The following is a 19806-nucleotide window of genomic DNA, read 5'->3' on the forward strand; positions in this document are numbered from 1 at the left end:
TACCAAGAACTGTTGTTTGTTTTGCAAGTGGGACAGCCAGGCGAAAGCCACTCATTAAATTAAAAAGAACTGACTGCTTCATACACATGTGGTTCCAGGGCAGAAATGTGTGGCACATAAACCACTTTTTGACACAACAAAGATAATTTTTTCTTTTCATCATATAAAATTTTGACTGATTTTAAAATTTCGAGAGAGCAACGTACAAGGAAGGTAAATGATTTTGACATCTCTGACAGATTTTTCCATGAATAACTGATTCCAAGATTAAGGAAGGCATTTTAGTTGGTCCTCACATTGTATGGAAGGCATTTCAAGAATGTTGGTGAGACTTTTCTTGGCAGCTACAACGCATGAAGTTGAACATGTTGCTAAAGATTTATTTTCTGCATTCGTTCTTGAACTTCTTCATAGCTAATCTTGATGTAGACAGTAATGAACATTGTGAAAGATCATTAAAATGATGGAAGAGCGTTATCAGGGCAAGTGGAACTCACCAACATTTTTAGTTTAATTGAACTACAGTATCATTTAGCGATTAAACACACTAAATTCAATAAGTATTTATGTAACTTTTAGCCAAATTCCTCCATGATACAGTCAATTTAAAGTTATACTTGTGTTCAGCTAGAAACTGTCTATCGTTATCACCAAAAATTCTTCGGGAAGCAAACCGTTTGAAAAGTATTGTTGTTCAGTTTTATTATTATTACCATCAGTATTATTAATTAGAAGATTCCAATTATTTGTTGACAAAAATAGAAAAAGAAATGGAAACTCTTTAGGTTTTTGAAGCTATTAACATACATGTGTTATTATTTTAAAGTGTATTATCCATTCTGCCTCCATAAAAATGATTTTTTTACTATAGAATATATCAGGGCAGTTTTTAAAATAACATAACAGCAATAACATAAGGTAATAAAGAAGTATGCATAATCATAACAACATCACACGAGTCAATAACATCCTTTAGAAATGTTGTCAGAATAATTTCTAAACTAGAATAAGTGATTTGAATATTATTGAAAAATTCCGGTAGAGGGATTGAGTTCATGCGGTGGGCTGTTGCCCTGCCCAGGGTTTGTTTCCTGCCTTTCGCCCTGTGTTGGCTGGGACTGGCTCCAGCAGACCCCCGTAACCCTGTAGTTAGGATATAGCGGGTTGGGTAATGGTTGGTTGGTTGGATTGAGTTCAATTGTTTCTTTACAGCAATACAAGGAAAGATGGGTAGAGCCAAATCAGGTCATGAATTTAAGACAACTAGGTTTTTAACTCTTTGAGGGCTGAATATTTTTTCAAAAAACTCAAAGCAATGGTTTCATACAAAAATCAACATAAAACGTCTATTGTTATGTGCTGTGGCAGCTGTTGGCGCATGTTCGGCATCTCTGGCAGCAGTGCCTGCGCGGGGGCGCCTCGATGGTCAGCAGGAATGCACAGTGAGCCGGCTGCCTGGCTGTCTTCGCAAAGCAGGTGGGCGGCAGTGGCAGAGGCAGTGTGGCACAATATGGTTTGTACCTCTTGTCATCATACATGGTGGTCCTCCCAGGTGAATGCTGCTGTAGGCACATCAGCTACACGAAAGTGTTCATCACCAAGATAAACTGGGGACCGATCAGATGATGCTGGTACCTCACTTTTGTTTTTTGATCTCCATCTCTAGATCACTTGCATTAAACCTGAAATTCGACAAGTCAGAGTCCTATTCAACAAAATTATGTAAAACATCCATGGAGTATTTTGCTTTGCACATTCGCTTTGGTCTCTCGTCAGATGTCGATGCCATTTTACAGGTTGTTTGCTCTTTGCTGCTCACACACGTGTAGGGAATCGAGGTTAAATATGCAAAGCTATGTAACTTTCCTATCTATCTATCTATCTATCTATCTATCTATCTATCTATCTATCTATCTATCTATCTATCTATCTATCTATCTATCTATCTATTATATAGTGCCTTTCATATCCATCTACTTATTCATCTATCGAACAGTCGAGTTTTGTCACAGTTTACAGCCAGTTACTGTTCTCTACCCCTGAATTTTGACAAAAGTCGACATCAGCCCTGAAAGAGGTAATATTTATAATCTCACCCCTATAAAGAGCTATCAACATTTACTAGGACTAGTATCAAATAATTTAGTATCCTACTTATGTTATAATTAATGAGAAATTTAGGATATTGGCAATTATCACATACTGAAGTTGAAAAATCTTTTGCTATAGCTTTTTTCATATCACCATTACAAACTGCTAGTGACTCCCTCATTTAATCATAAAGTAAACCATTGGGAATGTGTCAAGGTTACAAATGGAAGGTTTTAGTTTTAGAAATAATTTTATGGAATTCAGGAAAACCTCAGTAAAGGAATTTAATTCTCTAAAAAGAGCATGCTGAGGTTCAATAGGATTCATTTTGTTGTGGAATTATTGTGTTTTAAAAATGTGGTAAGAACCTCACAAGTTTTGCTAGAAGTTTCCAGGAAGCATTCTGTTGAATGAACTGGGTTTAGAAAACGATCAGTTGTCAAAAATAAAAAATATTGGATTTCCAGCATTATCATTTATAATTTTAGAAAAAAAAAGGACTGCCTCCTAAGATGTATTTTCTTGCTCTATTCAGTTATATCTGCATTTAAAATTTACAGTGGACTGTTAATTTAGTTTTTCTCCATTTACACTCAACTGTACATCATTTTTTTAAGACCTGACACTCTATGAGTTTTCTAAGGTATTTTAGTGTTATAGGATTTCTTTATCATTTTTTTCAGGGACCACTGTGTCAGTAGCAGTTCTCACATTAGAAATAAAATATTTTACTTTACTGGAGCCATTGCTGGCTGTGCTAGAACAAGCATTAAATTCAGACTGATCATTCTAAATATTAGCAAACTTAGATGTCGCAGAGGCATTAAAATGATGTTTTTTAATAACTTGTTGCTGTTTAGTTCTGATAAGTAGTATTTCTATATTAAATAGAATGCAGAAGTGGTCAGATATATCCATGACCTGCCATTTTATTTTATATCATTTAATGCTATTACAAAAACAATCCTAATTTCTTATAAATGTGGACCACATACTACTGCATGTAAAAAAGTAAGCCAATTAAACAGTGAGAACAGTTAAATGTAAAAATGAACCACAAACATGAGAAGTATTTGGAGTGAATGTTTTAATGACATTCTTTTACAGAACCCTTATCATTTATTATGATAAAATTGGACAAATGTCAGAAAGTATGATTCAGTGTTCATTTTTGTATATAGTCGCATCCCAGCCTTGTAGAGAGCTTCTTACCACCACCCCTCTTTCTTTCTGTCCTTCCTAACTTATCATTCTAATGCCACACCAACGTAACAGGTGTTGGATGCTACATTAAATACTTAAAGCCACCTGTACTACTTATGATTTGTGTACTATAAAGGAATTATATATATATCTCTCTCTTATATCTCTCTCTCTTATCTATCTATCTATCTATCTATCTATCTATCTATCTATCTATCTATCTATCTATCTATCTATCTATCTATCTATCTATCTATCTATCTATATATTATATATATATGCTATCATAGATAAAATGGGTTGGCCAGTATCCATCCATCTCAGTTGGGGGCATCCTGGCCAGGTTGATTGGTGGTACCTTTCCCGGATGGGAAGCTGTTATAGCTGAAGGAGAGAGGAAGACTGCTTACTGGAGCAAGATGTTCCTCAGGTACCCTGGTTGGCAGTATACCTCTGGCATGTCTTCCATTTGGACATCATCAGTGCTGCATGGAAGTTGTAGTTCTGGTGAGCAGCTCTGTTGGGGTCCGCTGGTGCTGGAAGGGGGAGCTGTTGGGGTCAAGCTCCACTGTCAGGGAGAAGTTCCATCTGACCCAGAAGTGATTCCAGATGGCAATCTTGTTGCAGCAGAAGTACTCCCAGGGAAGTTGCATTTGGGAAAGGAGAGAAACAATACTTGCCTAGGGAGGAATACAGGAAAAAAGGAAATAATTTTGTTTGTGGAAGACACCTGTAAAAAGGTATTGTGTTCAATAAATAGTTATTAGCACTTTGACTGTGTGTATTGTAGATGTGTTTAGGTTTTGGGGCTCTGAGATGCCCCCTACTGGATACAATATGTACAGTTTATTGGGGCTCTGAGATGCCCCCTACTGGATACAATATATACAGTTTATAAAGTATAAAAGTATATCATGTTACAGTATCTGCTAGTTCATGCACTTCCAACTTCATAATTCTTTCTGTTTATTTTGTGACCCTCAATTTAGGCCACATCATATACAACACCACTGATAACAGCGGCTGGTGTTACACAGCTTTTTGCAATGAAACTTGTGGGATTGAAAGAGCTGTAATAGAATGCCATTCCACCCTGGCACCATCCACTTCCTCAGCACCTTCCTCATCAGAGAGCACTTTTACATCTCCATCAACATCAGAGCTTTCAACACTAGAAAGCTTACAAACAACCCAGCCTGAAATATCCACTACAGTTCCTCAGCATGATTGCTCTGCAATGGTTCCACCCAGAAAGGTAAGATCTTGATGTTAACTACTATTGTAAAAAATCATTTGAAAACTGATGAGCATGAATCCACATCTTTTTTTTTTTCTCAGATTTATTTAGAAACACAGTTTATATTAAACTGTATATACCATGTGTAAATTTTTCCAAAAAAAAGATAGATATTTTCCTTTCAACAGCTGTTTCAGAATATATAGTAATGTTGCTGATAAAAGTAAAATATGGAAATAAAGTCAGAGCAGTGAAGAAAGTTTATGAAAACCTCAGAGTTTCAGTCAAAAGGACAGAAAATGCAACTGTGCTTGAGATACCATCCATCTTAGTGTAGTGTGTGAGGAACAGTCATGTTGTAATGTTTAGCTCTGAAATGATAAAGGCACTTAATCCACAGAACATATGAAAACAGCAAAGAAAACAACAATATGTGAAAGAAAAGAAAAGATTGCCACATTAGTACTATTTCTACTGCACAGAAGTCATATATAAAAAAAACAAGAAGTTTAATGCTGCCGATTGCTGACTAGATGACATACTAGCAACATATTACAAACAAAGTATGATGGTTAATAGTGTCAGCTACAGACATCCAGAAGAGAGCATTGGGAAGGAAGGATGCTTTTATGGTCCTGAGCAGGTGAAGATGTGAATGTTCAAGGAGTCTTTCATATTAATTGTAGATCAAAAGTCTGAACTGAAACCTAGTAGCAATAGGATAGGTCAAAGCAAATGAGTGGTTTAGAGAGGTAAGAGGCAAAAAACTCTCTGGATGAGTTGCGGAAATCACAGAGAAGTGTGTATACGAAATCTTCATAATTCAGCTCTGCTATAGATTTTTCTTTATTTGAAAAGAGTCATGAGATGTGTGAAACATGGACAGCATTACTAATTTTGTAATCATTGTTATAAACTGCTGACCCTGGTCATTTTCTCGTAACTTGTTTCTAATCCGGAACAAATACTTGGTATTCTACAGCTGAATGAGACTTGGAATATTGACAAATGTACACTGGCAACATGCAAAGGAAATAATGAAATCCAAACTGTGGGAGTAAAATGCAAGCCCGTGAAGGAGATGACTTGTGCTAATGGCAGGCCTGCTCGCAAGGTGTATGATGACTCAGGTTGCTGTTATGACTACGAGTGCGAATGTAAGTAAATGCTGGCTCAGTTACAGTGTACTGGGGGAGTTACAGTATGTATTCATATTCTAGTGACATCTAGGATTAGGCATCTGCAAAGTTACAATTCCCAAGAAATCATTTATCTCATTAATTGGCCATGTCATGATCTGATCTAAGCTCTCCATTTTACAAAGAGGTGAACTACACACTTAGAGTGTTATCTTTATTATTGCTGTTTCAACAAAGGAAATTCAAATTGCATGTAAAATTATTCAAAACATTATAGGCAATTAATCACTGTTACATAGTGGATGTTTAGGCTACACTGTTGTATTTACTTATTCAGGATGATGCTTCTGTGCAGATAATTCTGAAATTACATTGCAGTTGTTTAGTGGTTCACTTAGGGTCATACAGTGTGTCAGGGTGGAGGGGAAGTTAGCAGACCAGCAACTGTGTGGTTTACTGCATGTTTTAACTCCCATGTTGCCAGCTCACACTGCCTAGACAATTTGCTTTTATTTACTTGAAGGAAACATTGTGTTTATGCAGAAGCCAGTAATTTATTCATGCGTGTCATTTAATTGATAGTCATTGAGAACTCTTATGCACCAGCACACTCCCAAGCTAACTAACACAGGGCTAGTTTAGAGTTTACAGCTCATTTTATGGATGTGGCAGTAAACCTGAATCTCCAAAGTATAACTCACAAACATATATGAAAACATGCAGACTGAACAGTGTTATGTTGAGATCTGAATCCTGGACTGAGGAGCTCGTGAGGCAGCAATGTTACCATGCCTGACTACACAGAATACATTTGGCCATAGGGGACACAAAGTTATTTTGGAACATGGATTCCTATTGACATTAGAAAATATCAAAAATGGATGACATAAAAGTCAATTCAAGAAAATCTAGAAATTATTTACATTATCTGTATCAGAGAATGTGCAAGCACAATTTTTCAGCAGTGTTGTGCTGTCCTTGGTCTGTATTTACTTATGAATGATACAAAGATAGTGTTAAGTCTATTTAACATTTAAGCATACACTCTGGAAAAAAGTTGAGCAATGTTTTCAGTCCCCATCTGCAGTGTTGAGCAACTAGAATAAAGCACAAGAGGAAAACACGTACACACCAATAAATTAAACCACACAATGTTTGCTGATTTATGTTTTTGATTGCTAAATCACTACACACACTTTCCACATTACTCACAAAAATGCATGTTTTCTTTCCTCTTAGGATGTTCACTTCCCTGGAACTGTGTCTATTATATTTAACTGCTAAACAATATGAAACCCATTGATAAATCAAGCACCACCCAGTATGTCTTATTAATAACTGCTGTCAGATGCAGAAGACACATAAAATACAAAGATGAAAATACTATAGGTTACACAAACCGAGCCAATAAGTTGGCAAGATCTTTAAATGGCACAAAGGAATGCCAAAAAGTGACATGTAGGGAGCAAACTTGCTAACCAGGCCTCATGATAATCTGGGGAAAGAAGCTACCCTGATATTGGTATGGTGAGTCCAAAAGGACTTGTTTTACTCATCTAGCTCAACACAGTCAGTAATCACCTGCTCGCATGAACAAAACTCCTAAAAAATGAGTATAGCACTGTGGAAAAAATCATCACAGTACTGCAAGAAAACAAAAATAACCAAAAAATAATCCTAAAAAACATACAATTGACATGTAAAAGGCTATGCTAAGAAGAAAACAAAACTACAAAACAGACAGAAAAAAAAACAAGATTTAGAAATTAAAAAGAATGGCTTGCCCACAAAGATCAGAAGAGCCGACAATCTTTCAATATTCCACGTCTGCATTATGGAGTTGAGAAAAATCACTGCTTTGTTTACTTGACCAGGCTACACACACTGTGTCACATCACACTGTAGGGTAGCTGTCTCGAATCCCTACCATTTTCACAGTACACGGTACCAGCAGCATTCAGAGTTTCAAGGGAAAACTGCCCTTCTATCAGATGTTAATGTATGTGCTGCTCCAACCTCATGGCTTGGCTAATATGTCATGTAAAAGTAGTAACAAAAGGTGAGGAGGAGCAAGACACCGACTAAACCAAGTATTGCCAGTAATTCAGTTCCACTTGAATCACTGATCGCTAAAAAAAAAGTGCATAATTATATAAACAATTACAGAATTAAAGTAAAAGACAGAGAGAAAAACAGCATGTAAACAATCAGAGTATCAAAGGAAATAAAAGACACAAAAATAGCATGAAATATGCTTGAATGACTAATATATTTGGCATGTTACAAAATTAATTGACAAATAGTGCTTAGCAGCAAAAAATAGGTTGATTTGTAAAGTTAACATGAAAAGTATATACACTGGAGGGGGTACAAAATGCAGAAGTATTTAGAAAGGATTGATAATTAGGAACAAATTAAGAAAAAAAGTCTAAGAAAAAATGTTTGAACTTTTATTTTTTGTAAATTGGGTTATGAACAACTACAGGAAATAAATAATGAAAATAAAAAATAAAACTTGCTTGTTGGTTAGAGGTGCTACTGTATCTAAACAATGTTAGTGTCAAAGAAGACACTGTGTTTTGCAGAATTTCAAGTTTGGAGAACACTCCTTAAATTAAATTCCTCAACTTTTTATCACATACTTTTTAGTTCAAAATTCTTAGATGGTTTTTCATCTGCTAAGAACTATAGTCCTATTGGAGAACAGCCCAACACTGGAAGACACTGGAAGATTCATTTGCGAGATATAGTTATTGGTGGGCGTTGCAAAAATGAATAGAGAAACTATTTTTGGATGAAGCTGACACTAGGAGAAGGCTTACATCTTTATAGCATTAAACATAATAAACATATTTTCTGATCTTTTGTTATTTGGTTTGTATTAGTTCCAAATGATCACAGAAATATTCACAATAAATATTTTAAAAAACAAGTTAATAGAAGCTATATAAGCCATCCTTATTCAAAATGTAGAATGTAATGTTCTTTTTATATAAACAAAACTTAAAACATTAAACCAAATAGCATCAAATAACATGATGATTAATCAAAAATTAGGGCCATTCATTGCTGTGAATAGAGCAAAAACAAAATGAACTGAAATTGTCTAGGCCTTGTACTGAAAATGCTAATTCCTGGCTTCATATTTTACTCTTTTTTTATTTAATATCCCCTCTTATTAATTGACATAAGATAGACACAGCATTTGTATTGCTGTGCACATGAAGTCTATCCATATCTCTTGTAGATTCATATTCCACGTTGAACATTTTCAAAGCTCATCATGTTGTGGCAAAAGTTCTTAAAATACTTCTTCTCACTTTGGCAGGTGTTTGTGAAGTTGTAAACGTCTTGCATCATGTGACTTTCGATGGAACTTCTTACATATATAGGGGAAATTGCACCTATGTGCTGGTCCAACAGATCAACAACAAGTATGATGATTTCCGCATTTACATCAATGAACAGCAGCAGAAGCTAGAAAGAGATATTGGATCTCAGTCTTTGTGGATATTCTACAAGTCCAACTCTGTGTATTTGACACGAGAGCAGAATATAAACAAGGTAACAATGGATGCTAATTTATTAAGAATACATAACCAAGTGATAAGTAAACTGTGGTTTCTATATGAAAATATCTTTTTATAGTTTTGCAGACAAAAATTCTATATATATTATATATACTGTATATAAGTAACACTAGCACTGTCCTAACTTGTTTTTATTTGAAACTAGCAAAATACCCGCGCTTCGCAGCGGAGAAGTAGTGTGTTAAAGAAGTAATGAAAAAGAATAGGAAACATTTTAATAATAACGTAACATGATTGACAATGTAATTGTTATGTCATTGTCATGAGTGTTGCTGGCATATATATATATATACATATATATACACATACATGTCTACATATATAGACACACACATATACATACATATATATTGTATATATATATCTCTATCTATCTATCTATCTATCTATCTATCTATCTATCTATCTATCTATCTATCTATCTATCTATATATATATATTTATATCTATCTATCTATCTATCTATCTATCTATCTATCCATATATGTATATCTATATCTAAATCTATATCTATTGTATCTCTCTCTCTCTCTCTCTCTCTCTATATATATATATATATATATATATATATATATATATACATATATATCTACTTTGGGGTGCGAGCAGCTGTTGCTGGGGGTGCCAGAATCCATCGAGGAAGAAAAATTAAAAACATTATTTGTACAAAATGTTAATTTATCTGTCCATTCCTAAATAATTAAATGGGCAGGCTATTTCGTATCAGTGCAATACGCTGCTTGTTAAAACAGATGACTCCTGCTCTTACGTGCACTTAGTGCTGCATGGGTATTATTAACTATCGTATCTGTTCAAGTGCTATTTAAATTTTAAATATAAGTAATTTTTATTTAGTCGACAGAAATATGTTTAGTAGGAATGTAAGTTAAATTTAGTCATCATTGCATAAATTTTTCTTCACCATAGAAATTTAAAGACTAAATTCAACTTCCATTCCTACCAAAGATATTTCTGGCGACTAAATAGAACCTACTTATATCCAAATTCGAGCTATTGAGCTGTCGCCTGCCTGCCTGAATAAGTCACCCACGCTTTGATCTTACTTTTTTACCGTTCATTTAATCATGGCTAGTCGCAGAAAAATTATAAAATGGAAGGGGGATTTCACTGAGTATGGCTTTACCAAAACAATTATTGATGGCGAATAAAGTATCCAATTATTCATAAAGCTTCAATTGGTGATCTGTTTTTCTGCGTTAACCTCATATTTTTTCATACTTCTTCTCAAACCAAGGGGGTGGGAGGGTAAAATGAATCGGGAAGTGCTGATCAATGTAATCGGTGTACCAGGAAATCATGCATTGAGAGAAGTTCCCCTTTGCTTGGAATGCAAAGAGTGATTAAATGCATTATTTTTTAACGTGTTATGGAGCACATGCATTGAAGCTTCTCAGCTGTGCTTGTGCTAAGAAAAAGAAACATTTTAAAAATAACGTAACATGATTGTCAATGTAACCTTTTTTAAGTAGTGCCTGGAGGATTCAGAGGGTGGAGAAACTCTAGAGACAGTGTGTGGATTAACTTGTGGATTTTTCTGTGAGTATTTGGTGGCAGCGTGACAAAGTTGGTTCCGCAAGACCGCGTTAGCTGCCTAGCTCAGCTCAGAGCGAAATGAGGTGAATGGGAGGGGAGATGATGATGTCACTCCCCCACCCGCGTCAACTGTCAATCCCCACAAACACAGTCTCTCGGAATTTGCATAAGCACAGCCCTTCACCAGCAATTTTAACTTAGTTACAAAGTGATCAAAACTCTCGTTTATACCCTGCGTCCTCGCATTAAACTTGTATTAGTCGTGGGCATGACAAACGCAAGCGGCAGCCTGTCTATGAATTTAATTTAAACTTTAGGTTTACACCGTGCTTATTTCCGAAGTAGCTTGAGTCATGAATATGCTTGTATGCGTCACTGTGCATGACAAAAGGCAGTGGGAACGTGTCTATAAACTTAATTTAAACTTACGGTTTACACCGTGCTTTGTTTCCGCAGTAGCTGCACTTATGAATATGCTTGTATGTGTCACTCGCTCGCTTCTTATTGTTTCACTGCCTTCTCAATTGTATAATGCATGTTTTCTTCAGCGCTTTTTGGTGCTCTTCCTTGTTTTCCACATACTGCGGTCACAGTCAGTTCACGTTATTACGTGGGAGGCGTGATGATGTGACATTCTGACTCTTGAAAACAGTCTTTATCAACCTTAATAATGGAAACCAGGTTTACATTCATGTTTACATTCCAGTTAGCATTTTCCCATGACGCTTTAAAGTTGATTCATGTACTGCCTATATATTAAATGCACATTCTCTATGTCTAGCCATGAAATTTTGAGAGTGAGTCTGGCAGCAATGGAAAACTCAATAATTACCATACCTGTGAGACATCAAACCAGTGTTTGGTGGCCATGCATATTGTAGACATACTTACCACTCAAAAGGAAGCATCAACTAACAAACAATCACTTACACATGAAGAGTTGTTAAGTGAACCAATTGAAAGAGACTGTTATTAGCATTACCAAATGAAAGTTCATTTAAGTTTTGGCCCAACCAACAGAGTGAAGCTGGCAATACCCAGGTTCTAGAGGCATATCATGCTGTTATCAAAAGAAAATTGTGACTATGTCTTACAAAAAAAGTTAATGTATTACTTTACCAAGCAATTTCTTGAGACTGTAAAGTTCCATCAAAATACAATCCCCAGCATACTCTCCAAATGAAAAAAGTCTGAAGAGTATGCCTTTCAAGGAGTGACCATTCTATCGGACTTTCTCCAAAAGCATTGTCTAAGCTGTTTCATAAAGTCGCAAAGAAATCTAGAATAATATCTCACTGTCTTCATGTTTTTCTTGTTTTGGCAATGCCTAGTGCTTATGCTTTCACCATCAGTAGGGCATTACAAAAAAAGCAGGATGACTCAAAAGAGGAACTCTTTGCCAAACAGACTGTATATCTAATTATGTTTTTAGAAAAGCTAACAATGCATTAAATGGTGAGAGCCTGATACTGACAGTCAAGCATAGTGGTAGTTGTGCCATGATTTTCTATGCTATCATTTCTTGATGGAGCCATGAATTATACTTCATATTAAATATTTTTTTAGATGACTACCATGTCATTCATCTGTGAGGTAGAGATAAGATGTGCCACAACATTAGAACTGTTGAAAAAAGATCTTCAAATAACTGTATTTGCATTCAAATTCCCTGTAGATTTTTACTTGATTAGTTATATTACATTGTTAGAAAAAATATTATAAGCCCTCATGAAAGAAGAAAATGGAATACAATATTAATATTTACTCTTTTTTAAAGTAGTATATTCATCAGTTCTATCTGATTTTACTCTCACAGGTGTTCCTCAATGATCATCAGGTTTTTGGATCAGTAAATAAAGATGGTTTCAAGGTGTATACCACTGGCATACTGGTGTATGTAGAAATTCCATCATTCCAGGGCCTTATTGTATATGGTGGGACATTCTCACGTGTCCAATTACCATACAAATTGTTCTTTAACAACACCGAAGGACTATGCGGTAAGCAATGACCATGGCTGGCCACACTGATGTATTTTTTGCTTGTTTCACTCTATTTTGGGTTTGGTTTTTGTTATGAATGTTTTGCTACACTGAAACTGGATGTTCTTAATTTACATAACATTCATACATTTACTAATTTTATGAGGTGTACATGGACAGCAGTCTTTCAAATACAGGGGAATGCAAGACTTACATTTTTTGAAAAAAAAAACACAACAAAGGAACAAAAAGTATTTGGATGGCAAATTGGGAAACACCAGACATAATGAAAAGGGTACTAATTCACCACACTAACACACCAAAGGACCAGTGTAAAAGTAGTCGTACGTAACTTGTGGTTATGATAGGTGGCTTGAATTGGCTGAGTCCCTTAAAAGAAGAGTAAAGGAGGAGAGGGGGAGAGTATAGAGCTACTCAGAGTTAGCTGGAGCTCATGGATTTTCCTCTGGGTTGGAGACTTCAAAAATGTGCAGAAGACAAATACATGAGTTTCCTGCCATCTTCTACAACACTCTCTCTATGATTCTGTCTGCTTCATACTGTTTATGTGTGAATCTTTATGTCAATGACAAAAGATATAACAAATACTTACAGCAAAAATATGTCATATCTGTGTAAACTATGTAACGTGTAAACTTCTGGTCAGCTGGAGAAAAAAATGCTAGTTTTTAAGACAAAACCAAAGCATAGCGTATAAAACCTTAGGCCTCCTCTGAGCCCAATGCAAATTATTTTTTTTATTATATTATATTATATTTTATTTATTATACAATTTATTATACAAAAAAAATATCTTTACATAATATATATATAACTTAATAAGAACCTATTACAACATAAGCATAATGTGTCAGCTTAATGCCATAAAATCATTACATACTGTGCATACATTCTGAAAGCTACTTCAGTTTTAGTTCATGGTTATAGGGAGCCAAAATTAATTGTAGCAGCCTCAGACACAAGACTGGAACTTACCCAGGACAGAGACCCTGTTCTTTCATTGCAGGTCCCACTCATACACACACACCTCATGGGGTCAGTTTGAAAATACCAGTTAAACTAACACACACATCTTTGAGAGGTGGGAGCAAACAAACAGAAGAAGCATGAAGAAACAAAGAGAAACAATGTGCACGACACTCAGAATTCTCAGGACACTTAAACGGTGAGGCAGCACCTCACCTCACATTGTTACATTCCGCTTAAAAAAACAGTGCTTTTCTTCAAAGGAATAGTTCAAAGAATAGTAGATTATGCTACTAGCTAGCTGGCCAAAATAAAAAATAAAAAAATGATTTTACACAGTGGACTGTATTTAATAATTACGAAAAAAATATGTATTTTATGAGTTATGCTTTTGTCAGCAAAAGTTCTAAAGTGACACAGTAAAAGTACAGTTTAAAGGCAAAAGATAATCTAGACAGATTTTTTCTTCAATTCTTACTGCGCTGATAAAAACAAGTTAATATGAAAAAAATTAAAATGACTAATTTGACATTTGAGATGATATCCAATTCAACACAATAAATAGAGTATAGTACGGTGTCTTATGTAAAAGCAAAAACAAGGTACTTATGTACCAAAAAGGCATTATGCTTGATACATTTCATTGAAGTAATTAAAAACAAGGTTTTGCTCCAAGCGAAATTATATTCAAAACTGATATTACATTTAGGGTGGCACAGTGGCGCAGTTGTAGCGCTGCTGCCTCGCAGTTAAGAGACCTGGGTTCGCTTCCTGGGTCCTCCCTGCATGGAGTTTGCATGTTCTCCCTGTGTCTGTGTGGGTTTCCTCCCACGGGATTGGTGATCCTAAATTGTCCCTGGTGTGTGTGTGCCCTGTGGTGGGCTGGTGCCCTGCCTGGGGTTTGTTTCCTGCCTTGTGCCCTTTGTTGGCTGGGATTGGCTCCAGCAGACCCCAATGACCCTGTATTTAGGATATAGGTAGATATTACATTTAGTAAGTAATCATTGTATCAGAATCAAAAAAGTTTGCCCAACTGTAGTTCCTAAAAAATGATAAGTCTTCAGTATTGATAATATTTTCTACTCAACGACAAGGCGATATTTCTAACAAGCAGTTGTCCATTACATTGCAATATCTGCGATAGTGATGATGGAATACTATTCAGTTTTGCCATTGGTTTATATAAGGCAACTTACAATGGGATTTATAAGCTTCTCTCAAAAATCTGAAACACACACTTTAAAATTAAGGCAAGAGTAACAAAAAACAAGGAACAACTTATGCACTCAAAACCATTATACTCAGATAGATACTCTATTTCAGTCTTCGTGCAGACCTCTTACTTATTAAACTATATAATAATATTGTTTTAATTATTAGTTTTATTTTTGTTGTCCGTATTAGCCCACGATAAAACAAACTTTTTAGTATAGGAATATTAGAACACAAACAACATTTATACAAATCAGTCCAGGAGAAGTGAAAAATGATAACGCCCTAAAATGGACGCTGTACAATTAAGTTATCCTAATATCTCATCCAGATACCTTTTAAAAGCGTGTCAAGTTTTCCTTTTCAACAACATGTGTTAATAGTTTGCTTCAGATTCCCAACCACTTTTTGTAAAGAAGACCTTCCAAACATATAAATACACTTAAGTTTCAAAGTTGTTCTTGAAAAAAATATCTGAAAGAATTATACTGGATCATACTTATCAAATTTCAACCTTCTGCTCAAGATTCTGAATTTCATCATGGGTTTAATAAAGTTTATCTAACCTAATCTATTTTAATCTAATCTAATATAAAAGGTTTTAATTCTCTAAGGCTGTTAGTAGATGACATGTCCATTAGTCTACAGGCACGATTGGTTGCCTTTCTGTTTGTTTAGATGTAGCATATATTTATTGTAGTTCAATGATCAAAACAGCATAAAATATTCCAGATAACATCTCCCTAGTACATGCTGATTGCATGCAAATGTAAATCTCTAAATCCTCTTCAGAAGTTGCATCCTTTTGTACAGTTAATGTTACCTTTACCTACTGTATCCCCAATGCTTTGTACTTGTACTAGTAATAGTAGGAATAGTCACATGAACAGGGTTTACTTTACACCAAATTTTTCAAATGTTTAACCAGTTGAAGTGATTGCATGGATCTTTTTGAATTCCCTTTATTGTTTCCTCATGTCAAAGTAATACAAAAATTTACTGCACGAATTTACTTCAGGTATTTCCAGTATTGAACATGAATGTTCTTGTTTTATAGGTACCTGCACTAACAACCAAAAGGATGACTGTCATTTGCCAGATGGCACAATTTCAGCCTCCTGCACTGAAATGCCTCCATATTGGCTGACTTCAGATCAGAACAACACAGTGTGTGCACCAGAAACCAAACCAACAGTCCCACCCACTTCAACTACTACATCACCCTCTAAAACGACTGAAATTTCCAAGTGCATACCTCAACTCTGTGAGCTTATGAACAGCGAGTAAGGCATCCCTTAATTTTTTACCTGATATTTAATATTTTTTCAGATCAGAAATAAATGATTAGTAAAAAAACACATTTGAACATTCACTGAACACAACAGATACAATTATCTTTCTTTTCTTCCTAAAATTCTGAAAAAGTCCAAAACTATCTTTTTAATTAATATCTGAAAGCTAAAACAAGCCTGAAGCAACAGCAAACTCTGTCTTTCATTTTGAGGAGTTTCTGAAGGCTGCTTTGCTAGGCACTGTGATTAGTGCCATTACTTCTACAGATGTTTGAAGAAGCTCCAATTTGTCCATCATTGTTCATCAGGTTCTATCCATGAACAGTGTGTAGTCCATCCACACTAGTCACCTTATATCTTGGTATAGCACATACAATGCTCAGTTATGAAGTCAGTACAGAATATTACTGAAACACAACTGCTTTCTGTAAAGGACATATATAACTGTGCCTTAGAAAGGCAAACAATATTTCAGAGAGTATCCTTTGCACATAAATAAACCATTATATTCAGAGACAGTCTTTTATCCTCAAGTCACAAGTTTATTAAACTCAATATTACTGACAATTACATGAACATAAATGCTTGATAATATGTTGTATTTAATGTACAGTATGGTGTTGTATGCATTGTCTGTTTTAGGAAGACATAAAGGTAAGAATCTCATTTTGCTGGATATACGTAACAGTAAACTGGGACCTAAATGTGAACATAAGAGAAATAAGTTGAAACTGCCTAATTTCTTTCTTATTAGGAAACAGCACTTAAGCAAGGAAACTCATTATAATAATGTATTGAAAGCACTAGCACATCCAGTGACAGTTCTTTTTTTTTTTTCTTTTTTTTTATAAAAGCTAAAAGTGCTTAGTTAAGGTTATTTTGGTAGAACATTGACTCTTATGTAACAAAGTTTCAAATTTATTGTCACAGTTTACAGTGCTTTTGAATGTTCACATTAAAATTGTTATAGTAAACCTTTAAGACGTTTAGGACACCCATTTCAACCTTGGGAATTTTATTTTATTATGAACGAATTTTGTAATGGAAATGTCTGAGCAATGGGTTAATTGAATGAGATGTTATTTGTACAAGGCAAAAAAGAACAAAAAAATTGATGTCTAAAAAAACAACATTTCTGGTTAATATGTATCCAACTCTCAAAGGGTATAGGTGTAATTATACTCTTGTTGTTCTCTACAGTGTATTTGCAGAATGTCACAAACTGCTGCCTCCTGATGCTTTCTACAATATATGCAAAGCAGATGGATGCCAGGTCAATACAACTTCACTAGAATGCAGCAACTTGCAGAACTATGCCTCAATGTGTGCAGAGCTGGGAGTCTGCATCAACTGGAGAAATTACACTGAAGGAAAATGCTGTAAGTTCACCCACCTCTCAACCCCCCATCCTAGAGGGAAAGTGAGATTGTGGACAGCTATATGACATCATTTGCACTTTGCAATGTATTTATAATGAACATCAGTTTTAAACTACAACATATGAAGAATTACAAGGACACATGGACTGATTTAATACATTTCAAAATTAAATTTTATATCCATCTACTCATTTTCAGAATCTGCTTCTGCTATTGCAGGTTTATAGGGAGCCTGAAATTATTCAAGAAGCACTAGCTGCAAGACAGGAGACAAATCCTGAATAGGGCAGTAATCTTCGTAGATGACAACCACATGCACATTCACTTCACTTCATACCAGGCCAAATTTGACTTTCCACATGTCTTTGATGTGTGAGACTCAAACATGGCACACAACCACAAAAATAGCATACAAGGTTTATACACCTAGTAACTGGATGAAAACTGAATTCAGGTTCAAAAGCTAACCACAACAACAGCATATTATTTTATATGCAATACAGTTGTCCCCATGCTACTAAAAACAGATGTGCATTATACATTTAGAAATTTATTTTCCACAATGGTCTCCTTAATCTTTCTTTTTTGACTACAGTGTTTCCTTGCCCCGCAACAAAGGAATACAGAGCTTGTGGACCACCTTCAGAAGTCACTTGTAACCATAGGTAAGAAAACTGAAAAAATTCTGGTGAAGCGGTGACATTAAGGAAAAGTGGCCACAAGTCATTCCAATGTTAAAATAAGATAAATATTTTTAACACATTTATATCTGCAAAATACATTTCCAACATGAAACACATAAACTATGCTAATCAGATAGGACTTGTAGCACCAAAATTGATACTTACCCAAAATCTTAATAATTGAATTCAGTGTGTTTTTATATAGTGTCTATACAAATTTATAAATGCTAAACTATACCAGCAAAAAAAACTTTACAAATTGTGCATATATAAACACTGTCATAAGCAACACGGATTGATTGGATGGTTTCTGACCTGACTAGGAGGTTTTTATAAATGAAGGATATAGGTGGATGGGCATTCCACCTGGGCTGGTTAGTTAGTAACTTTTCAGGTCAGGAGGCTATTAATACAGAAGGATAGAGGGAGACTGACTCCCAGAGCCATGTGTTTGATCAGTATGCTGGTTAGCAGTATCCCTTGGGCATGCATGGGCTGAATGGGAATTGTTGTTTTGTTGGACTGCCTTGTAGGGGTCCTCAGTAGCCTCTAGGGGGAGCTGCTGGTGGCAACCTTCTCTGTCACCGAGTAAATCTGCCTAGCCCAGAAGTGTTTAAAAGTGGTCCTCTTGTTACTTCAGAAGCACTCTTAGTTTCAAGTTAAAAACAACTGCTCCACCTTCCCCCTTGGTGTGTCAGAGATGATATAAGGTGGACTTGACAAGGAGGAGTGGAAGGAGAGAAAAAGGGAAAGATTAAAGCATATTATGTTTTATTTTGCTGTACTGGACTGATTGAAGGAAGCCGACTGTCTTTAATAATTGTGTCTGGTGTATGGGGCTCTGCTATGCCTTCTATTGGCCACAACACATAGATCAATTTATAATCATAAAGTCATGCCAATATAAAGTCTAAAACTAATAAGAGTTGTTTTTACATTTGCCTGGCTAATCCTTCACCCCACCCCTGTGCATTATGACACTAGTCTAAAGGTGCATTATTTTTAGAGAAGCAGTAATATAACATAAAATGCCATTAAAAGTTTCTTCATATATTAATACAGTATATATGCTTATTTCCATCTATAAAACTAGGGGGCTTAAAACTGCACTACATGTCAGCTATTTCACGTCTCTGCTGCTCGATTTCTGTACTTTTCCATGATGGCAACATGAATTAGACAATCTACAAGTTTCCAACTTAAAGTTTAAATCCCAATAATATATTCACTCTCTTTTCACTGTTCTGTTATTTCACCAAGTAATAATTTCCGTTTGTTTGTGCTCATGCGATCTTTACCATCATTTTTTTGAGACTTTTGAATTTTAGTACTTTCATTATCTCTAACCTGCTCTGCATGTGTATCGTCCCAACATTTTTGAATTCTTTACGACGTTCTACTTTGTCATCTACTCTTTGTGTTTTATTTCCAGCCCCAGGCATGGTTAAATCTCTTGG

General features: G+C 35.3%; 1 protein-coding gene across 1 annotated transcript in view; it reads left to right on the forward strand.

Annotated features, from left to right (window-relative positions):
• The first annotated feature begins 5612 nt into the window (after nt 1-5612).
• Nucleotides 5613-19806, forward strand: part of LOC120525940 (mucin-5B-like) — a 30943-nt gene continuing 16749 nt past the window's right edge. Inside the window, exons 1-6 of the mRNA XM_039748700.1 lie at nt 5613-5688; nt 8999-9234; nt 12631-12814; nt 16053-16278; nt 17488-17666; nt 18262-18331. Of these exons, the coding sequence (XP_039604634.1) occupies nt 5613-5688; nt 8999-9234; nt 12631-12814; nt 16053-16278; nt 17488-17666; nt 18262-18331 (971 nt within the window). The remainder of the gene's footprint in view (nt 5689-8998; nt 9235-12630; nt 12815-16052; nt 16279-17487; nt 17667-18261; nt 18332-19806) is intronic.

This window comes from Polypterus senegalus, chromosome 1 (assembly GCF_016835505.1).
Source record: "Polypterus senegalus isolate Bchr_013 chromosome 1, ASM1683550v1, whole genome shotgun sequence".
Taxonomy (NCBI): Eukaryota; Metazoa; Chordata; class Cladistia; order Polypteriformes; family Polypteridae; genus Polypterus; species Polypterus senegalus.